The following is a 24842-nucleotide window of genomic DNA, read 5'->3' as shown; positions in this document are numbered from 1 at the left end:
CTACTTGGGGGCAGGGTGCAAGCTTTTTTTCTGAAGGCCTTATCCAAGTGTTCAATTTGTTTATCTCTGAGGAGATATGCAAGTCAGTTCACTTACATCAAAACAAGAAATATCTAAAAATGAATGTGCTTATAATGTCTCAGAAAAATATGTTACAGAAATGTAGCATGAGGCTAAAAGCACTACCTTTTACTGTAATGGACATATCATTTGTATGCACTAAGGGAGTTATTTATCAAGGTCCGAATTTATCTCAATATCGACTGCTACAAAATCCGTTCTAAGCCGTTCGGGTTTTTAACGCTTATTTATTATTACATTTTCCCGAAAATTACCTTTGCAGAGTTTTCGGAGTTTTCACCCGAAAGCTCAGAAAACATAGTGAAATTGCCAACCAAAAATCAATGGGACTGTTCCCATTGACTTTTATGCAACCTTGACAGGTTTGAGATGCCGTGTTTTTATATTTGGGCTTTTTAGCCCTCGGGGTTTAATAAATTCTGAAAAATTAGTGATTTTTTTAAAAACGTATTATAACACAAAAAATCACGAATTTTTCGGATTTCTGGGATTTTCGGGTATTCGGAGTTTAGTAAATAACCCCCTAAGACTAACAAGTCTCACTTCTGTCAGGACAATGACAGGAAGGGTTCCGACAATTCATATTTACCTTTTATGAGCAAAATAAATGGTATGCCAAGACCCAGGGATGTGTCCAGGTCAGGAAACTCCAGCCAGAAACGGAACATGTATTCTTAGTACAGTACTCTGTTAGGTCTTTTAATTCATCAATTAATCAGATACAGAGAATGTGTAGGCCTTATCGCCGTGGTAAATAAAGGTCAATGAATATTCAGTTGGGATATAATGCACATGAACAGAGACTGGTGGCTTTGTAATTTCTCTTTCAACTATCCCTAACACTTTGAACATTAAATGCAAGGAAATGTAAAATTGCCCACATTTGAAAACAATTCTAACAACTTAGTGAAATTAAAAGATATGGTAGGTTATTCAGCCCTATTTAACACCTAACCCCTCATTCAGGTTTCTTCTACTACCTTCTTTACTGTTCTTTACCTTTTTAGTCATCACTATCTAAAGACTTTAAATCAACCATAATAATACTCCTGGCAGTAATGAATTGGGCAAAAATTGATATACCCTTAATACTTCCACCTCAATCTGCAATTATGCATTTTCTGCACAAATAAAAGCTCTAATGTTCTTTTTGTGACCAAACTATGTATTTCTAATTGGATTTGATACATACAAATGGGGAACGTTCTGTTGCTATAGGTCAAGTCACATTAAAGCTCAACCTCCAGGACTTTTTAACAGTAAGCTGGTATCAGCAATTCAATGCCAGCTGTTTTTTATCCGGTTTATTTAATGAATTAATCCATCTATTTTGATCAACTTAAAATGTGTATTAAATAACTACGTGAAATTGTGATAATCTTTAATTTTGGTTTATGAATTGCCGTATTTATGAATTTTGGTGGTTTGATAATAAATTAAGGAGACCTGTAGTTAATAAAAATGTAATGAATTGAGACTTGATCTACTGAGTGCGATTTTTGAAATACTTTTTGTTGTGTTAATAATGGATATTAAGACAGAATAAAGCTTGACTATTGTTTCATCAACTTCTATTGGTTTCTGGTGTCACAGGGTCTCTATCCTTTATTTTGTATTTATTGTTTGGAGTATTCTTATGAAAATATCAGGAGATTAATGTATATACTGTATATATATTATCTAGTTTCTAAGAAATGTGTTGCAGCTGGCTGTTTGTTATTGTACCTGCACTGAACCTTTCACACTGGTTTGCCACAGTTTTCCCCATCTTATTCCATCACTAGCTTATTGAATTTTTTAACATTTCCTATGATTTCTCTTGCAGGGTGGACTGAAAAACAGCAAACATGAATGTACATTGTCTTCTCAAGAGTACGTCCATGAACTGCGTTCTGGAATAACAGACGAAAAGCTCCTGAACTGTTTGGAATCCCTGAGAGTTTCCTTAACTAGTAATCCTGTCAGGTAATCTATGCCCCTTATGAACTTTGCAAACTCCTTTTATGTACTATGTTTAAAACATGGAGATAAAGGAATGATAAAAAAAAAATTGGGAATGATGGTTGCATAAGAATGACGATTATTTAACTCAAATATTAAGAATAACGACAATTCAAATTGACTATAGCCTATAGAAACACAGCAGCTTTCACTTGAAAAGTATATATATATTTTTTGCATTTTTTCGCAGCATTTTTTCTCAATTTCAGAAAAAAACAACTGCGTGATTTTTGTTAAATCTGCCCCATAGAATATGAACTGTCTTAAAAGAGTAAGTGTGAAGAGCGCAGAATCATAAGCAGATAAATACAAACTAATGCTTAAATATGGAGATTGAAAAGAGGTAAAGAAGAATGAGAATGCATAATATGAACAGTGGGTGTTGAACTGTTAAAGAATGTAGAAGATAGAAAGGGAAAACAAAGGGCTCATTTACTAAATGCAGGACAAAGTACAAAGTGTAATTTTGCGCAGCTCTTTATCTCAATGGAGGGCAAAGATTTGTGGACTTTAAGCAGCATATGGACACACGTTAGGGAGCATTTATAGAAATAGGTTCTCAAATTTGCACTTAATTTTTAATCTGCTCTCAAGTGTGAGGCAACTTTGGTCAACTCCAGAAAACGAAGCTCTCCGAGTGCCATCCCGCCACCAATTTACATTCTAGCTAGCGGAAAGGCAGTTTGGGAGATTAGTCGCCCCCAAAGAAGAGGAGATTTGTCGCTGGGCGACTAATCTCCCCGAATCTGAGTGTGTGTCTCTGCTCTAAGGCGTGTCATTTTGCACCCTTTAGGTTGAATATACACAAAGCTATTAGTAGCAGCTACTTGTCATGGCTTCCAAATAGACAATAGTGATTATTGACTAAGACACTACATGTGTTTTAGCAGAGGCAATGCTCAGCATTGTCTATGGCAAGGTATTTTCTGGCGTTTTGTAGCCGTGACAAGTAGCTGCTACTAGTAGTTTCATGTGTCTTCACCTTTAATTTGAACTTGTGTCCAAAGGCATAATAAATGAGGCCCAAGGACAGAAGAGTAATGGTAATAACAGATTTTTTCATTCGATTTTCAAGATTTTTTTCGGATTTTTCACCTGAAAACTCAGAATTTCGCCAGAAAACTCAGAAAACTTCGAGGTATTGCTAAAAACCCAGCGCACATCAAAAAATCATTGGGTCTTCGCCCGTTGACTTATATGCAACCTCGACAGTTCTGAGATGCCGGATTTTCAGATTAGGACTTTTCCATCCTCGGGGTTTAATAAATCCTGAAAAATTTGTGATTTTTTTCAAAGTCAAATTTTATAAAACAAATTCAATAACTTTTCGTGATTTTTGCATTTGGAGTTTAGTAAATAACCCCCCAAATGTGTATTCAATTACTACACAGCAGTTCACTCTGACTATTGGGTTTAGCAATTTGTGTAGTTATTATAATATAATATACCCTTGTGTCTTTGTGTAGTTATTTTAAAGTTACCTTTGTGTCTTAAAGTGTATCCATGTAGTGTCCACTATTGTGATTTTAATCTCTGATCACACTGCCATTTGTATTCTTTTGCACCTTACCTTTGGAGAATGTTATTGAATTTTATTTCAAATACCACATACCTGAATAAGAGTTTTTATTGGCTTAGTAAAAGTTTTTCCACTCCCCAACTCAGTTATGCACAAAGACCCCATTATGTCTCCTAGAGCTGCTTGACCATTAACTCAATTAACACAAACAAGAAAATTTTACATTTCTGTAAAGAAAACATTTTAATGATCTTACCAAGTATCTTCTTGAGTTGAACCAAAAGCTACAATTACTGCAGAAGTAACATTTTAGTTTCAGATATTTTCTTCTTTTTCTGTTTTCTTCATCACAATATTCTCTACCTCTCAAAGGAGAATAAGAAGCTTTTGTTGTGCATACAGTATGTTTTGCCAAGCATTCTAGATCAGATATCTAGCACAGACCCTTGAACAAGACTGTCACTTCACTCATGCGTGTCTACAGCCATGCATCTGTGGAACTACAGTATTTGCTTCTTCTAAGACTTCAGAATTTCTTAACAGTGACTGATTTATTCTCACTTCCTAGCGCAGAAAACAAAATAAAATGAAATTAGATGAATCAATAAGACAGCCAGAGAGCTCTTTTATAAAGTAGCAAAGGAAAAAGGCATTTCATACAGAAAAACATATTTGTCTTGTCAATTTATGAAAGTTGTGGGTTTGAAAGAAAAATGTTGCAGTACAATACAATTATGTTTATTACTTGAAAAATAATTCTGTTTGTCAAAACCAGAAATTATGCCTCAAAAATATACTTTTTTTTGTACTTTAGTTCTTGGATAATGAGAGTATAACACCATCTCCAATTATTTACTTGTGCAGAAGACAGTCATAGGGGTTTTTGTATTTATTGTATATGTATAGTATGTCTCCTAATAATATTACAGTATATATTGTATATACAACAGTGTATATATATATATATATATATATATATATATATATATATATATATATATATATATATATATATATATATATATATATATATATATATTTGTGTGTTTGAGAAAAACTTAGGAATGAATGTCAACATTTTGTTATGTTAAGAGGATGTCTTTATATAAAAAACCCAAACCACTCTTAAAGGAACAGTTCAGTATAAAATAAAAACTAGGTAAATAGATAGGCTGTGCAAAATAAAAAATGTTTCTAATATAGTTAGTTAGCCAAAAATGTAATCTATAAAAGCTGAAATGACTGGATGTCTAATGTAATAGCCAGAACACTATGGGGGCACATGGGGCATAACTGTTTTGCTTGCATGCAGGTCAGATTCAAAAGCAAATAGTTATGACCCATGTGCCCCCTCCCTCAAATCATTGATTTGTTTCTGCAGGTAATTAAATTCGCAAGCATTCTTTAAAATCACATTTTTGTGAATGTTTAGTGCTGCTCACAACGTAAAATCATTCTCTGGCAAATATTACATTGGTCATTATTGCTAAGCAAAGGTTAGCATTAACTTCTGCTTTGGAGTTTCATGAAATATTTTGTTGCAAGAAACGCCTTGCGATTCAGTCATTTTATTTCATATACTTTGGTCACAAAGGGAGTCGTTGAAGTCTGAAATTAGTCAAATAGGACACAAACAATGATAATCTTGGTTGCTACTCGCTAACATTCACAGTGGTCTTTGCAAAAAATGTTTTAGCTAATGAAACATATTATATTCCCCCAAGAGAACTGCAAAGCAGGAGGCAGTGTTCATGCGATTATGTTAGACATCCAGTCATTCCATTCTAAATACATTACATTTTTGGCTAACAAAAAATGTTTGTAATATAGTTAATTTTGCACATACTATTTATTTACCCAGTTTTGTTTTTATACTGAACAGTTCCGTTAATATAATCAGCCATCCCAGCATCACCCGGCCGGGCATTCTACAGTTTCACTGTCCTCACGGTAAAAAAACATTCAGTTCCTCAAGTCTAAAGGGATGGCTTCCTTTTCCTCATTCTTTTTTATGTGAAAATGCCCTCTAATGTTCATATAAAGAGTAGTCATTTCCACTTGCAAGCCACTTTTCTACAGAGACAGCACCCCCAACCTTGACAGTCTGTCCTCATAATGTGATTGTTCCATTCTTTTTATCAACTTGTTTGCATGTCTCTGCACTCTCTCCAACAAGTCATTAGGACCTACATAATATAATTGTGTGGTATATGTGTGTAACCAAACTAGGCCCTTTTGACTACTACTGCAAAGGGTTCTTGAATACTAATTCCATCAGGCTGAAATCAGCAGAGTCAATTTACTTGTCACCTCGTTCCATAGTGGGAAACCATGATGCCTGAAGCTTATGTAACCATGACAGGGCAATAGAGAGAACCTTGTTGTCACATTTTACTGTCTTTATTTAGTAATTTGAGGCTGAAGGTGCATTAAACATTTTAGAATAAAATAGTAAACATTATATTAAAATCCCTTACTTTCTGCTATTGTTATCTCATTTAGTCTACATTTAGTCTACTACTATGACATTGTTAGTGTTTAAGCTCATTGTGTCTTTTTGGGTGGACTTACTTTACCCTTTGCCTACAATTCTTCCAAACATTTCAGTGGGTAATATTATGGGCTCAGCAAAAACAAGGAAAGCAGTAGAACCCTCTTCCCCAGTGGTCTTGAAAAACAACTGCAAATACTTCATTTACGATGACTTTCTATATCTGTGCTTTATAATATATGATACATTCATGTTTCATACAAGTGCACTTTGTTATTTAACATCAGTTCTGCTGTAATTGCATCCTCAGTGGCATCAGTGCTCCAGTGAATAATGGGGGTCCTTCTCAGCTTGCTGTCCATTTATTACAACTAGATGACCCATCATTATCCCCAAAAAGCATAGCAATGAAATATAAGTAAATTGCTATTTTAAGATTAAGTGCATCTTTAATTCAGTTTAGTTTTCTTACCCTGCAAATGACAAATAGGTCTTTGGGTATAAATTAATTAGCTTGCTTCAAATATGCATTGTATGGGGGGGGGGAAGGAAGGCCCATTAGAAGCCTGTTATACATGTAGAAACATGCACATAATAGATGAATAAAGGCAAGTCATGCATCAAAATAACAGCCTATGTAGGCTTTTTTGGGGGTGATTTAAATTGTAGAAGAGCAAAATAGTATTAAATATTTCTTATATTGTATAAAATCCATTTATTAGCGGGTTTCAGATAATAACATTTCTAGTATTGATGTACTGGATTGTATTTAAGAGTTAAACAACACTTGAAATGGACAGGGCAAGCCCCTATTTCTAAGAACTCATCAGAGACATCTCTAGACAGCGAGGCTCCTTCCAGATGATACAATATTATCAATTAAAATGGTTAGGAAACCTGTTGAGATTTCTTTTTAAATGAACTTCAGGAAAAAAAAGGCTATAATCTAACTAGCAACTGCTGCACTTCCATTATCCGCTGAGGTTTGGCTCATTTTCGAGTTTTATTGTATTGTAAAGAGATTCATATCTAGGGTCAGCTTTGAAAAAAAAGGGTTAAAGTCATAACCAATGGGACTGCGGGGAAATATGCTTCTGTTGTATTAAGTGATATAGACTGATTACATTAAATTGAATAGTTTTTCTGTTAAATTAATACAGGTTTTGTCCTATTTGGCTTCTCTATTTATGTAGTTGCAAAACCAGTGCCTGGGTTCATTTAACTTCATATAGAGAAACCCCTAGCCTAAAGTTCCTAGATCAACTGAGAATTCAGGGACACTTTTTATAAATGCACTTAGCACAGCTGCGCTCATTGCAATGTGATTGCATTTAAATGTAGTGAATGTAGTGAATGTAACCCTGCTAGTGTCCCCAGTTTGCCACGTGATCTTGTGACCTTGGTTGCTAATGTTAAATCTCAGTGGAGAGTGGAGAGAAAGAGAGCAAACATTTTATAATGTAATAATGGACCTAGATCAGGGGTCCCCAACCTTTTTTACCTGTGAGCCACATTTTGGTGTAAAAAGAGTTGGAGAACAACATAAGCAATAAAAAGTCTGAGGATGCCAAATAAGGGTTGTGATTGGCTGTTTGGTAGCTCCTATATGGACTGCAAACCCATAGGAGGCTCTGTTTGGCAGTACACATGTTTTTTATGAAACCAAAACTTGCCTCCAAGCCTGGAATTCAAAAATAAGCACCTGCTTTGAGGCAACCGAGAGCAACATCCATGGGGCAACATGCTGGGCCGGAACTTGGGGTAGGCAGAAGAGGCACATGCCTAGGGCGCAACGAAAGGGGGGGGGGCGCTGGGCAGGTGCCTGTCTTCTGCCTACCCCTAGTCCATGTGCGCACTCCCTCTCCATTCCCTTCCAGCTCTCTCCCCTCCCCTTCTGCTTTTTCAAATCCCTCTCCCCTCCAGCTTTCTCACCGCTGGCAATCTCATCTGCCCTCCCTCTCCCTTCCCATCCGGGGCTCTCCCTTTCGGTTTTTCCCCTCCCCTCTGGCAATCTCCCCTCCGTCGCAATGCACATGTGTTGCATGGGGGGGGCACTCACCCACACAAGCACGGAGGGTAGCGAGGTGGCCGGCTGGGTCGCCTAGGGCCCAGCCCAGCACTGGCAACATGTTGCTCTCAAGCGACTGGTTGGGGACCACTGTCCTAGATACTCCAAGGGCAGGGCTGGACTGGGAGTAAAAAGTAGCCCTGGCAAAAAAAAATCAAAGCAGCGTGCATTTATGTGCATGATATGTCTCCATGCAGCACCAGTTAATAATTATCATATTTATTTCTTTATATAACACCAGCAAGTTATACAGTGCTATACATTAATTTACAACAAACGGGTTACAGAATAAAAATAGTATTAGAGGGCTCTGCTGACAAGAGCTTACAATTTATAGGCTCTTTATGGTGCAAGAACCATGTTTGTTTATGTGGAACAGGTACTTCTAAAGTGTATTGCTACAAAATTCTAATTTAAAGCTTGATCTGCTTCAGTCTTCTGTAATTAGGCAGTTATGCTAGGGGGTGGCCCATGGCTGCACTTTAATTGGGCAGTATAGGTATGAGATGGACTCAGTTGTACAGGAAAGCATTGTAGGAAGAGGTAGTGTGTTGTTGTGCTCTGATTGGCCAGTAAACCTAGGGGTGGCTTGTGAGCACACAAAGTACATGGGGGCAGGGGAGGGGAGGTGCACAGATCTGCTGTAATTCAGCAGTAAAAGTAGGTACAGGTTTGGTTGTGCAGGTGGTCCATGGCTTGATTGTCATTGGATGATGTGGTTAGGGGTGGTTTTGGTAAACTGGTTAGGGGGAGGGCTGTGGCTGAAGTGGATTGGGGCAAAAGATAACAGAAACTAATACTGTAATTTTTATTGTACAAATTCAATAACAGCCACAGAAACCATTCATGTTTATAGCAGTATGGACCAGCCCACTTGCAGTTGAAGGGGAGTGGCCCCTCGGTCAAACTGACAGATTGCCAGTCCCGCCATGTGCAAGAGTATCTATGAGTGCAATAGCAAGAGCCTTTACTTTGTTTACAGGTCCCATAGCCTTATCTAGTTGCACAAAGCAGGGCACATTTATACCAATAATCACCACTCAGCAATTCCCTTTGATCAGCCAACTACAAGCTAGAAAATCAAAGCAAAGATATGACTGGTCAACTCGATTGTGGTAATGGCGGTAGTGCCTTATAGAACTTAAGTTCCTAAACCAGGCCCAGTATATGCATAGCTTATCAAACACTGAAAGATATTTTTATAAATAGGACCCAGAGGCTGATGAAATCTAATCCAGCAGTGTTCCCTAGATTTATATGACCCCAAGCATGGTGCTCAGTGTGGGTTCAGTGTGAGCTTTTCAGAATACAGAAGACTGAGATAATAGAAAGTGGCATGAGACAGCGTACCTTGTCAGTTAAACTAAGAGTATCGTACTACGTCACAGAATGGCACTGATTGTTCATCCAGGTCCTTTATTATGGCATACTTTCACATCAGTCTGCAGTGGATGGGTTAAACTGACAGTTTTATGGCCATATCGATGCAGAGGCTGAGATATTTTAGAAATTGCACATATGATTGGCATTGCTGTAGGTAATCGCTTTTCTCTGTGTGGATCCAAAATCCCTAAGGTATTTTAAGAGGAACAGATTTCAGTTTTATATATATTGGATAGTTTATTTTCTGTTGTTTTGAGCTTCACTAGGCTACGTGTAAAGACAACAAGGCTGCCTGCGGCTAAAGATGTGACTGTTGACTTTCTTTATAATTGGGAGCTGGTAGGCTCCAAAAGCAAGGACTTTTATTTCTCCAGATTAGTCCATAAAGCTCCCAGATAATTCTAAAAAGCGTTGCATATACCATAACTCACAGTTGTAAACAGACTTCCTGAACTAGCAGTCTTCAATATGTGAACCTTGTTAGAGACATTCAGGATGCAATTGCTTTTTCCTTGCAAAATGTACATTTCACTCCCCAACTAATTTACTACTCCCAGATGTCATTAGGTAGTCTGAGGTTTCCAGCATATAAAGCCGAGCTACAAGGATTGCTCTTATTAAGTGTGAAATAGATTGTTCTGATAACAATGGAAGGAACAGTTACTTTTACCTAACATAAGTTCATATATTGTATCATTATTAAATTATAGAGCAATGCAATGAATATGCCTTTAGCCTACTGTCACATCATTTTACCTAAATTACAACAAACTTGATAAGATAATTTTATGAACATTAATGAACAATTAGTTTTTCATGAACAACACTATTAAAATGTTTTAACTATTGATTAACTCACTAGTGCCAAATGCAATTACTGTCCTGAAAAAAAAAGCTGTATACAAACAGCAATATGTAAAGTCCTTTGGGTTGCTAGTGTTCGTAGGTAAAACAACTGCAAATCCATGGACTTTGCTTCAGAAAAGAGCACGGGTTTCCTAAGGTTATGGCCTTGATATGGTATAAGGTTTTCAAAGATGAAATCCGTTCTGGTCCTAATGATGAGCAATGGATCCATAATGGGGCAGATTTGACTTTCCACTCTAAGGAGGTGATTTACTAACAATCAAATTTTAAAATATTCCATGAATCTCTAAAAAAAAATTTTTTGTCATTTTTTTAAAAAAACTCTAAAATTCAAGATTTATAAAGTGTAAAAACCACGAAAACCACAGGTAAAAGTTGTTGAGGTCCTATAGAAGTCAAAGGGAGCTGCACTTTTAGCAGTTCTCACAATTTTTTTCTTCTAGGAATTGTCTTAAAAACTCTTTTTAGAGGTTTTTTGAGGTATTCCTGTTTTTTTAGCACATCATTCAGCATAATTTTCTGTTCATACTTTTTTTTCTGATTTTTTAAAAAATGTCATGACAATTCGTAGTTTTAGAGTTTGAGAGTTTGGTTGTGGTTTCAAAAACCTCTAAAACCACTAAAATACGACCTTTGATCATTTGACTCCTATATATATGAATAAGATGGGTAGACATGATGAAGTTGGCAGCCTGGATGAGTAGGAGGTTGGTCAGTGGAAAACAACAGCAGAAGAGAGAGGGTAAATGTAATATAAGGGGAAGAGTGTCCAGAGAGGGAGGGTGATTGAGTTAATCCTACTAGAAATTGACTTGGCCATTTGCAGCACTGAATAAGTAAGATCTTTAAGGTGGTCTGTGGCTTACTATATAATAAAAGTTACTTCTAGGGCCCATGAATGCCAAGTAGCCCCCCCAAATTGTGCATTGGGATGAAAGAACATGAAGTATAAGTAGAAAAGATAGTGACCTGACTAAGGATAATGTGCTGGATTCTACCTTGCCTGCACTGTATAAGGAAATATACTAGACTGCAGCAGAATTTTATCCTTGTTAGCTTTGCAAGTCTTAGACTAAATCTATTGAATGTGATGGAGAGGATGCATTCAGATGCAGGAGTCCTCATTGATAAACAGTGAATTGGCTCAGGTCTTCACCTTTGGCCGCCCCTCCCCTAGATCCCAGTTACTTGTTTTCATTTCCCTAATCTAAGAAAAGTTGAGCAGTAAAAGGTCCAATCTGCTTTTTCAGTTGATCTCAAGGAACTTCATTATATTGCTGGTTTAAAGCAGACGCAAGGCCCATTGTACATCACAAAATCGCTTCTCTGCTGCTGGCCACAATCAGACGAATGTCTTATTCCTTTGTAAGGAAACTGGTCAGTTTAACCAACCAGGCACATCGAAACTCACACAAAGGACATTCACTTCATTTACTATTCTATTTTTAAAAAGTTCAAACTAGGATTTTGTTCTTTTATTTTTCTAGCGGAAAGGGTTCTGTCTGGTATGTGTGGCTTTCCTTTTTTGTTAGGTGGTTTAATAATGTATTACTGTGTGTCTGTGCAAGGTCTGGCTCTCGGGTGCCTGCTGTTAAATACACCAGTGACTGTCAACTCTGTCCTCAAATCCCTCTAACAGGGCCGACTTGAAAGGAATAAACAATAATCGATTGTACATTAACATTACATTGTTTTGCTTGTAGCAAGTCTAATGTTAAACTTAATGCTGGTATATCATTCCAGAAACTTGTCTTATAGTTTTTCTGTCCCCTGCCCAACACTACCATGTAAATTTCTGGAAACTTGCTGATATGTGTGAGAAATAACATAATTATAACATAATAACATAGAAAATAACATTAACATTGACGTTGAAACAATCATTAAATGGGTGGTTCACATTTAAGTTAACTTTTAGTTTGTTATGGAATGACCAGTTCTAAGCAATTTTTCATTCGGTCTTAGCTATTTATTTTTTATAGGTTTTTTTTTGCCTTCTTTTTCTGATTCTTTCCAGTTTCCAAACTGACCCAATGTAAAAACATACGGGGGCCCATTTACTTAGCTCGAGTGAAGGAATAGAAGAAAAAAAAACTTCGAATTTTGAATGGTCGAATTTGGCTACTTCGACCATCGAATAGGCTACTTCGACCTTCGACTACAACTTCGACTTTGAATCGAACGATTCAAACTAAAAATCGTTCGACTATTCGACCATTCGATAGTCGAAGTACTGTCTCTTTAAAAAATAATTTGACCCCCTACTTCGCAAAGTAAAACCTACCGAAGCCAATGTTAGCCTATGGGGAAAGTCCCCATAGGCTTCCTAACAATTTTCTGATCGAAGGAAAATCCTTCGATCGCTGGATTAAAATCCTTTGAATCGTTCGATTTGAAGGATTTAATCGTTCGATCGAACGATTTTTCCTTCGATCGTTCGATCGCAGGAATTGCGGATATTCGAAGTGGAAGGATTTACATTCGACAGTCGAATATTGATGGTTAATTAACCCTCGATATTCGACCCTATGTAAATTTGCCCCATGGTCTGTATTCATATTCCATGTCCACTACTAATTCCCGTGATTCGCCGCTGGCGAATAAATTCATGAAACCACCACAAAAATTCACCGGCGTCACAAAAAAACAGACGCCGGCATCACAAAATAAATGGACGCCGGCGTAGAAAACGGACGCCGGCATCAAAAACAAGACGCCAGCGCCGGTTTTGAGAATTTTTCGCTTTTTTAAATTCCCCAAATTCGCCCATCACTAATGTCCACCCTTATTAAAATCAATATATGGTTGCTAGGGTAATTTGGACTCTTGAAACCAGATGGCTGAAACTGCAAACTGGAGAGCTGCTGAATAAAAAACTAAATAACCACAAATAATTAAAAAATGAAAACCAGTTGCACATTGTCACTCTCTACATCATACTAAACATCATCTCAAAGATGAACACTCCCTTTAAGTTTCTCAACTGTTTAGGCATACCCTCCATTTACCCCATAATGTGAACAGCCCTAGGATCTTGTCCTGAGCCAGGCTAATGTTTGACTATGAAGTCTCTTAATGTTAATAGCAATGATTTTACTCAATGTTCTTTTAAAAATTAGATCCTGGTTATGTTCAATTATAACACATCAGAAATATCTTTATTATATATATGTTTTTTTTTTTAAATAAAAAACCCAACTAACAAGTTATTGCGTTTGTTACATTGGTCTGTTTCAAGGGACAGAACAGTCACTGGAAAATGACAATAAACTTAAAGAGGCACATATATTTAAAATGACAATAAACTATTTTATGAATTATCTGCTACATTCTTGCTGGCTGCCCTGTTTGCCTGGCAGACAGAGAGTGTTACATCAATATCGTGAAAGGAAAGATGTGAATAAGAGAATCACACTACAAACACTTGATGAGATGACCTATTTCTCAAGCTCTCATAATGTTATTCAAATGGAAACAAATGGTTTTAGTTCTTTAATGTAGACTTTTAGTGACAGTAAAAGGCCCCAGGAGAGTCTTTTAGCCACTCAAGTAGTAACAAATGACCGAGGAATGACTGAGGGGGGAAAAAATAGCACAGGGCACTTTGAGATGCTCCAAGTGCTTTAATTAAAGAGAGATAAAAGAAGGTACCCAAAGATAGGACTTGGAATAAGTAAACAAACATTAAAAACACAGGTGTTAGATAAATATCCTGTGAATATAAAACTGAAAAGAAAGATTGTTGACATAAAACTAAAGAGTTCTCTGTCCTAGTTTTTAATTAGGTGTTTTGGAAGACATAAAAATAAGAAAAATATTTAATGTATATTAATGTATATTTAATGTAATTAAAAGTTATTTTAACAGTATACAGTATGTATGCAGGCGAGCTTGAATATTAACAGATATTTACAGGGGGAGATTTTCCCCATTAGACAGAATAAAAACTTAATATATACTCACCAGCTATCTTTATCTAAATCTATTTGAGGAAAAGTCTTTTGAGATGCAGAGTCCTGTACATAGATACTGTAATACAGAATATCATACTGAATAAGTCACATTTTATCTTCAATTTAAATTTGTACGGACTCATGCTGAATAAAACATACATTTCTGTTTTCTATATCATACAGCAAGTGTATAGAATATGCAAGACCCAGCTTTATATAATGATCAAATGCAGCCTGTACTATAAGTGTCTTGTGCATTATCAAATATGTAACAGTATGGGGACAAGATGTTTGCAGGCCATAAGACTGTTACCAGGAGGCTGTAGGATCGATACTGGGTGAAGATGTAGATGAGTAGACACACCAGGCAGGAGATATATATAAAATATAGTCTTCTATTACAGAGTTTTCAGGATGTGAATGTTTTTAAAATATCACCTGATTTGGGTGCATGCAGTTCAGATCAATATGATTTTTACTGGATTTTCAGATTTAGATTTATATTGTTTTTCAGGGTACTGTATTAGCTAGATTAAATATTTTTTTTCCTTTAAAAAAAAATGTCTTATTATTTGGTTTCTGCTTTTTTTTTCTTTATAAATTTCATTGGGATTATTTACAAATCTCCTGACCCCATCCAGTTGTTTTCTCTTAATGTTTCTAGCAATCAAACTGTTAACTACAAGAAGACAGTTCTACTCCAAACATTGACTGGGCTAAGACACTGAGCCCCAGCAATGCAGTTAATGATAATTAAGTTAATATCAGCTGAAATCATGTCTTACAGTATGGAGAAAAATACGAAGGGAATGGGTTGATATCCTGCAATGCCTAGTTTATGCTTTACATACTGATGGAGCACCGCCTATTCAAAATGATTTCTCTAGATATACCAGATAGTTAGATTTTCCAGGCTGGAGGAAATGAAGTGACGATTTTGGGATACATATACTTCAGATAAATACATGGGATAAGTATATATAAGTATTCCCTCAACAGTGATAGAAATTGTAGTCAGTTTTGCTTTAGCAAAGTGATAATTCTGGTGCTGGACTTTGACCTCACAAAACAACTTGGGGCAGATTCACTAACTTCGAGTGAAGGATCGAAGGTAAAAAACTTCGAATTTTGAAGGTTTTTTTGGGCTACTTCGACCATCGAATGGGCTACTTCGACCTTCGACTACGACTTCAAAACAAAGGATTCGAAGTAAAAATCGTTTGACTATTCGACCATTCGATAGTCGAAGTACTGTCTCTTTAAAAAAATCTTCGACCCCCTAGTTCGCCATCTAAAAGCTACCGAAGTCAATGTTAGCCTATGGGGAAGGTCCCCATAGGCTTGGCTAACTTTTTTTGATCAAAGGATATTCCTTCGATCGTTGGATTAAAATCCTTCGAATCGTTCAATTCGGAGGATTTTATCGTTTGATCGAAGGAATTATCCTTCGATCGTTCGATCGAAGGAATTATCCTTCGATCGTTCGATCGAAGGAATTATCCTTCGATCGTTCGATCGAACTATCTGCGCTAAATCCTTCGACTTCGATAATCGAAGTCGAAGGATTTTAATTCCTAGTCGAATATCGAGGGTTAATTAACCCTCGATATTTGACCCTTAGTGAATCGTCCCCCTTATGTAGATATGATAATTATTGAAAACATTTACCTACACCAAAGATCCACAAAAGTGACTACAGTTTAATAAATCTTTTAGGAGGAGGGGTGTTGTGTTGCTCTATAGCACTTTATTTAAAAAAAAAAAGTCATGTCTATGACTATGTTAGATAACAGTGTAAGGACTGTGAGCTCTGGCAGGGAAGATACTTTTATTTTATTAATCTTTTGGTTACCTCCTGGGCCCCCCTGCAGCGGCAGGGTCTGCTTCCTCTATAGTTACGCCCCTGCAAGACATGCACTAAGAGTCTTCTTAAACTAGAAGATATTTACATGCCTCATGCTACAAACATAGCACTGCCTCAAATACAAAAACAAGAGGCTTTAAACTTCACTTAAGGGATTATAGGTAGAGACATGCAAATGACTGCACGTGACTCCTTAATGTCATCCTGTATAATAGCACAGATAAAGCCTTATAATACAGAGCCATATATCCAAACTGCATTTACATTAAAGATGGGGAAATGAGAATTAGGTCATGCAAATGGGAGTGATTTGTGGAAGGTCTACAATGCCTATGGAAGTTACATTTCCCCAATTAATGATGGTCTACCCCAGTGATCTCCAACCGGTTGCTCGTGAACAGCATGCTACTCACAATGCTGTTTCCAGATGCCTCAAAGCAGAAGATTATTGATTTCCTGGCTTGGAGGCAAGTTTTGGTTGAAAGTTCTACCAAATGGGAAATCACAGCACTTTGTTGCACCATGCAGGAACATGTTTCATGCTTGAGTTCCTCACCAACTCTTTGGGGAGGAAAAAAAATTGTGGATACCCACATCTACCCACATTTGCTAAGTTTAAAGTTCAACTGGAGCTGAGCCCAAACATAGCCACATTGAATTATAAATATTTCTTCAAGTCTTCTAGGACCAGTAGCCCCACTGATGCAAAAAGTTCTGCTTCGATAACACTGACTAACTGTTTTTTGTTTAACGCCTTAAATGATAGTCATACGAATCAAAGTTCTGAACACCACAAAAACACTGTATTCACCCTGTTTACGTTTAATATATTGTAATGCTGGATATCAGAATTTTCTTAATATGTTAGATAACAATGAGATCAATTACTTGGAATCCTTTAGCATCTGTAATCAAGAGTCTATTTTAGAAGGGCACAGAAGTCAGTTTAATGGAAGGTAAATATCCTTTTTAATGTAATAGTTCACTTGTAGTATGATGTACATAGTAATGAGAACTGATAAGTCTGAAGCAACTGGACTTGCTGAGTAATCTTGAAATTGTTTCACTACTCATCCGAGCAGCTTCTTCAGTTCAACTGGTAGAGAAATTCCCTGGCATTTTAAATCCCTAAAAATAATAAAGTTGTCAACATTCAGCCACAGTGTTTCCATTGATCTTTACAAATGCTTTTCATTTTATTTAACTTTTTAACTTCTTTTGTACAGGCCATGGGATTTTTTTGTTTTAAGACTAGTCATTTTGGTTTTGTTTAAGCTTTAAGATGTCCATTTTATGTTTACTGACTGATGTTCATTCATGCCAATGATCTCATGTAAGAATGATTCCGCATCTTGAGGTGATATTTAATGTTCTTGCCAAATGCTACATTTCTTAGATATGAATTGCAAAAAAAAAACATGTCAACTACAAAGATGGACAGGAGTACCCTTAGGCTTTGCATAAATTATATTTATAGTACCAATTAGTTTGATGATCATACTACGATAAATGATTGATGTGGCTAGACAGGTTGATTGATGTGGGTACATATGATTTGTCAAACAGACAGCAAACTATTTTTGTTTGATGAAAGAGAGATTATACTTGAATGCATAATGGTGGTTAAAATACAGTCCAATACTAGACTGAACAGTGCAGCTTCTGCCATGAGCCAAGGTGAAACGATTACTTCAATATATCTAACTCCTATACCAAACATTGATACTTTATAGATCCATAGCAAAGTTTGTCTCCTTAAAATATATATTTAGTTGCAGTAGATAATTTAAACATTTGTGTTATCTTGTTTATCTAACTAACCTATATTTTCCATTTTATTAATTACATTTATGTGTGTTAAAAGGCTGGCCAGAACAAATGTAGAGAAAGTCAGTGAGGTAATCAACACACTGAATACTAAAAGCAACAGAATAGACTATATTTCACTTTGGGTTGTGGACTAATCTTTGCTCTTACTGTAATTCAGGAAATGTCTCTAGTTTCTTCCCTTCCTGATGGCTCATACATTCATGGTCTTCATCACCTGAGGTGACTCCAGACTGCCTGGAGCCTTCATACACCCTGTAATTCAAAATTAAAAGAAAGATGCTCTTATTAGCTCTGTGGCATACTGTTCCTTCTAAAACAGACTTGTGCAAACCAATATGGCCTTTTGCAGTGCTGCTGTTCATCAATCATACAATTATGGATATACTGCTATACTCCTCTGTTCTCATGCCACAGCATATTAGATGGATTGATACATGTACAGATTAAGATAAAGATAGATAGATAGATAGATAGATAGATAGGTAGATAGATAGATAGATAGATAATAGATAGATAGATAGATAGATAGTAGATAGATAGATAGATAGATAGATAGATAGATAGATAGATAGATAGATAGATAGATAGATAATAGATAGATAGATAGATAGATAGATAGATAATAGATAGATAGATAGATAGATAGATAGAAGCACATATTTTTGACAGACAAGATAAAGGGACAGATAGAGTTTCTTATTAACCTTTGTGTAATTTAGATCACAATGATTTGCTTGCTAAAAATCATTCATTATATTAAACTCAGTAGGATTTTTGGACCACCAATATGGATCCATGCAGTTCAGTTACCATCAATACAAGGTACTGCTTTATTATTACAGAGAAAGAAAATCATTAAAAAAATCTATGGAAGACGGCCTTCTACTAATTTGGAGTTACTGGATACTGAGTTTCTGAAAAAAAAGGATCCCATACCTGTATGATTCATTATAATTGAAGGCATACTAGTTATAACTCGATCATCACTCCCTCTGTTTTTGTATTTGTGACCAAAATCCAGCACCAAGTTTGGGAAACAACTACCCTTTATTGCTCTGGTCTTTGTTATAACTAAGGGTTCCTCTGTGGATATCTAGTCATTTCTATGTTGGTCTCCTTATTAGATGGTGTAATGTTAATCATTGCAGAGAATTGACTAATGGAAAATACAAAATTAAAACCTCCCTAAAATATTGTAGCATCCCACTGTAATCTCCCACAAACATGGAGAATTTTTTCTATAACTAACCTTTATGCTCTGTTAATAGCGTTATGTTCCTGGAGATTTATGAATTATAGGTTGTGTACATGTGAGCAGGTTCTAGAATTATTTCTTCCAACAGAAGGCCTCATTTTCTACTGAGATCATGGCCATATTTTGCAGAAGTTTCGAAAGAGCCTTTGGGACCTTGTCAGAAGGTCCAATAAAAACTGCACATCCCCGAGTGGATAAAAACAATGACCTAAGAAATGTTTCATTACAGCACTTTTTCTACCCTCGCACAAACCCATCAATAGGGTATTTGGGATTGTTAAAATTAGCTTTCTTACAAATCTCAGATTTTTATGTACAGTAACAAGGTAAGAACTGATCATTTAAAAAAAATTATTTCATTAATAAATGTAGCTCAAATAATCAACACCTGCCACTTGCAGATGAAAAAGAAGCAATGGACCATTCCATTGGTTAAATGATTTCAACGCAAAGTTTAATTACTGATTGTCGATACAAAGAGAGTGCTTTTACATGTGACCTGCGTGAAGATTGTGTCTTTCAAAGAGTATTTATCCTTTGACGAAAGCCCCGAAAGTATATTTATTTTCTGTGTTTTAGTAACTGCAAGTCTGTTCTGAAGCTCTTTGTTGTGTTATTCTTAGAATAAGGTGGATTGTGTTCTATAATTTTACCACCTTTTATGTTCCCTGAGCTGCTTTGAACTATCATTCATTTTATTTGATGTTCCAGTCATTTTGGCTGTAGCTTGAGATTACAGTTGGGAATAAAACACCATTAGAGAGAAATACAATCCTTTCTACGAAGCAGCGAGCCCTCTGCACTAGCCTTTACCAGTGCACAAACAATGATAAACGGATGACACTACTAATATTGAACTTCGCATGAGACCAATTGGCTATACAGCATTTCAGAACTGAATAGAAACTTTGGGCAATTATTTTTTTCTGCTTGTATGGTTCAGCCCTATTATTTTGTAGGTTTTTCATGTAATTTGCAAGTTTAACCACTTTTGATTTTTTTTTACAGTGTTACTGCAGGAAGTTCTATTTTTTTTGTTTTTGTTGTTTCTTTGAACATGATGCTGAACTTTTGATAATAAGATTGTAGAGCAAGGCTGTTATTCCAGTCTTCTGCAAGAATATATACCTTATTTATGGGCGGAATTTATTTCCCCACAAACAATAAAGCATGAAATAATGCTTCTTTATTCTAAGAACTTTTCTTTCCAGAGATAAGTAACCGTTTGGACTTACATACTATACTATATACTAGACTATATATTTCAAAACTGCAAATTTCACCATTCATACCGAATATATATATATATATATATATATATATATATATATATATATATATATATATATATATATTGTACTAATGCATAGAATAGATCGTTGACATATAAGCTTATTATAACCAAAATTGGTTGGGGGGCATGTCTTAGCTTAAATAGATGACAGACATGGACTTCAGTATAATTAAATCTGCAATATATGCAATACTATAGTATTGAATTAAGTATATCACAGTATTATTGTCTTGCCACATTTGCTTCCAGTGCAGTTGTAATCACAGTCATCATAAAATGCAATGCCATAAGGCACTGAGGATATAATATCTGGAAATAGGGATGGGCGAATTTTTTCGCCCTGTTTCGCCGAAAAAATGACGCCCATAGACTCATATGGCAGCGTGCGTCAAAAAAAAGACGCACGTCAAAACAGTTTTGCCGCGCGACAAAATTTTTTTGACGCCCATAGACTTTAATGGGCGTCTGCGACATTTCGCCAGCGGCGAATTTTTGGCGAAGCGAAACGGGTCAAATTCGCCCATCCCTGTCTGGAAATGTATTTAGTAGATGATTTCCTCTTTGGCGAATATGTCAGGAATAATTCCACTACTTCAGTAATCCTTTTTTTATTTTCTGCAGGGATTTAAAAAGGCTATGTTGTTATGGTTATAAGGTTCCTTCCAAAACTTATTGTAGGTTATAGTATAAAATCCGCTCTTACATATTTTCTGACGTTCCTACGTTAGGCTTGAATATAGTGATGGGCAAATTTATTCGGCAGGCGCGAATTCGCAGCAAATTACCGTGATTTGGCGCCGGCAAATAAATTCGCAAAACCACCACGAAAATTCGCCGGCGTAAAAAAAAACGAACGCCGTTTCGCACATTTTTTGCCGTTTCGTGAATTTTAGCCCAAATTCGCCCATCACTACTTGAATAGCATCATTAATGTGTGTTACTGAACCTTAAGTAGATTGTAGAAAAAGAGCAATTTTATTATAGGCTTCCATTTCTGTTTTCTAATTTTGGGATCCTGGTGGTCCCCCAGCTGCTACTTTTTGGCTGCATAGTGAGAAATATAATTCTGGATTTAATGTGAATTTTGTTAATCGCCTCTGCTCGCTGATTATTTTCCACCAAGTGTTAAATCACAGCCTTGCCTACAATAGTTGCTTGTACAGTTATGGGATCTTTTATCCAGCCGTCTCCAATAGTTTCCATTTTATACAAATAATTCACATTTTTAAACATTATTTCCTTTTCCTTTGTAATTATAAACCATTACCTTAAACTTGATCAAAACAAAGATATAATTAATCCTTACTGGAAGCAACGCTAGCCTACTGAGTTTGTTTAATGTTATTATGATTTCCTAGTAGGTTTGAAGATCAAAATTACAGAAAGATCTGACAAAACCCCAGGTCCCGTGCATTCTGGATAACAGGTCCCATACCTGTAGTATAATAAACGACAAGTGTAAAGAGACAGATCAGCATGTGTATATGGCAACAGTAAAATGATAAAATCATAGGCTTTCCAAGTTTCGGTAGGCAGAATGATAAGCTGACATATGAATTGCATAGATCGTGGGTACATATTAAAGCACAAACAGCTGCATGCAACATATTGTGCAGCAGAATGAACTTCTACCAGTGGGAGCTGTCCACACCATCAGCATGAATGTTTTACATTTGGGGAGATAAGCATTTTGCCTCTGGTTATACTAAAAAGTGTACATCATATAGATGTATGTGGACATGTGTATGCATTTTTCACTGCACAGAGAAGAAATTCGAAGAGTGTTTAAATCCCTTGGCTATCATCTTTTCAGAACAACAAGAAGGAGCCTACGGAAAGTTTAAGAAATTGTTTTGCAATGATAAAGCATTTGACATATACTTTGATATATTTAGCAGCAGAACCAGATATATTTTGTGCTATTGACAATCTCTGTCAGCTAAGCTGATAATGAGATTTGGATGCATTTACTGTAAATTTCCTTTTTAAATGTCTTATGACTGGGTCTTTTGGGAATAGGTTTCCCTGTAGTGGATCATTATAGGCTTTTGATATATTGTGGATTATATTTGATTACGATTATAACCGTGTATTGATTACCACTTGCTTCTGTCATTAAAATCTGAACTGTTACAAATTCAATGCAAGATCCTGTTACGGTTATGTTCTCTAGTTTTGACCCTGAGTTTGTTACTGTGTGTTAAATCTTTTAAGAATATTGAATATTGAGAACCTTTTTTTAACATTCCTATCTTTATAAATGTGTGCAAGTCTGTTGGGGTGAAAAGAAAAGTATTTAAGTAAATACTGATAAAACAAGAAAATCTATTGCTTGCAAATACATATTTATACGTTTGTGAGGTCAACTAGTCTTTTCCCCTTTTTAGAAAGAACTTGGTCATTTGTAGCTTGCTGGGGAATGTGGCACCACCATATTGTTTGGTTTGGAAGAAGCCACATAAATGTTTACTTAAGTGGGGCTATTAGAGCTTTTTTATCTCCTTGGTACATTAAATAATAGGATATGCAAGTATGGGATCCGTTACCCGGAAACTCTTTATCCAGAAAGCTGCCAATAATAAAATGAAGTCTATGGAAGAAGGCCTTTCTATTATCCAAATAATCCAAAAATGATCTTCCTTTTTGCTCTGTAATAATAAAACAGTACCTTATACTTGATCCCAACTAAGTTATAATTAATCCTTATTGGAAGCAAAACCAACTTATAGGGGTTATTTAATGTTTACATGATTTTCTAGTAGACTTAAGGTATGAAGTCCAAATTATGGAAAGATCCTTTATCCGGGAAACCTCAGGTCCCGAGCATTCTGGATAGCAGGTCCCATATCTGTATTACACTTTTAATGACTCATTATCTGTCACACATGGCATTTCACCAGCCGGCATTACTGCTACAATCTGCTCCCATACACCCTGTGTTTTATGAGCATTGAGAGGATCTTCAACTGCTTGTCAGTGCTCAAACATGGCAGATTTAGGCCCAAAAGCAAACACTTTAGGCTGAAAACTGGCCCATGTGAGTACAGACAGATGAATATACTTGGAGGCAGATTTTTCAAGGGTCGAATTTTGAAGTACAAAAAACTTCGAAATTCGACCATCGAATTAAAAAACTTTGAATTCGAATATCGAATTCGAAGTTTTTTCAACAAATTTGGCAATCCTGCGGTCAAATAAAAATTGTTCGATCAAACGATTAAATCTTTCAATAGAACGATTCGAAAGATTTTTAGCGATAAATCAAAGGATTTCTATTTGACCAAAAAAAAACTTAGAAAAGTGCTCTGGAAAGTCCCCATAGGCTAACATTGCACTTCGGTAGCTTTAATTTGGCGAAGTAGGAAGTCAAAGTTTTTTTTAAAGAGACAGTACTTCGATTATTGAATGGTCGAATAGTTGAACGATTTTTACTTCGAATCGTTCGAATCTAAGTCGAATGGTCGAATATAGCCTATGCGATGGTCAAAGTACCCAAAAATTTACTTTGAAATTCAAACTTTTTGAAATTCGAAAACATTCACTCAAGCTTAGTAAATCTGCCCCCTGCTGCCAGTGTTCATACAACAAAAGGAAAACCAGGGGTAATATGCATTTTTCTCTACACCAATGGATTTAATAATGCATAAGTGATTGAATATTATCTTTAGGTCACTGGCATGAAAGCTCTAGCTTTACTCTAGCTACACCACAGTCCATACAAGTAGATATATTCCTGTTACCATTAAATAATTGCCAATAAAATGCACCATGTGTTGTAGCTAGTGATCTGACCCATGTAACTTCATTCAGGGTCAGACTGGGGGGCCTGTGGCCCACTGGGACTACTGTAAATGCCCCCTCCGACCCCCCGACCCCTACTTTGCCGCGCTGAGCGCTCATGCAGGGCGCTCCTCAGTGAATATGTGCCGTAAAATATATATTTTTTTGTTGGATCCGATCAGGAGAGGGGACTATCGGGAGAGGGGACTGGCCTGGTGGGGTCCCACCGGGTTTATTCCCGGTGTCCCGCCGGGCCAGTCCGAAACTTAATTCGCCAAACACATTGAAATCAATGAGCATTTTTTCATGTGACAAATTTTTTAGACCGTTCAACATTTTTTTAAACCGTGCAACATTTTTTTTTAATATGCATTAGAGTTTATGGACTGTTTTTTTTTTCAGCAAAATGCAGTGAAATATTTAGCTCTTCCCTAAAGGTCATAGTCACATTGGCTT

At 36.2% G+C, this 24842-nt stretch overlaps 1 protein-coding gene across 3 annotated transcripts in view; it reads left to right on the top strand.

Moving 5' to 3' along the window:
* The window catches only part of diaph2.L (diaphanous related formin 2 L homeolog), a 774648-nt gene that overhangs the window by 166175 nt on the left and 583631 nt on the right, over positions 1-24842 (top strand). For all 3 annotated transcript variants that reach the window (XM_041572752.1, XM_041572751.1, XM_018229885.2), the window contains one exon: positions 1907-2046. In XM_041572752.1, the coding sequence (XP_041428686.1) occupies positions 1907-2046 (140 nt within the window). The remainder of the gene's footprint in view (positions 1-1906; positions 2047-24842) is intronic.

The sequence above is a fragment of the Xenopus laevis genome, chromosome 8L (genome assembly GCF_017654675.1).
Source record: "Xenopus laevis strain J_2021 chromosome 8L, Xenopus_laevis_v10.1, whole genome shotgun sequence".
NCBI classification, from domain to species: domain Eukaryota; kingdom Metazoa; phylum Chordata; class Amphibia; order Anura; family Pipidae; genus Xenopus; species Xenopus laevis.
Note: the sequence above shows the minus strand (reverse complement) of the source record. Positions and strands in the feature narration are given on the sequence as shown.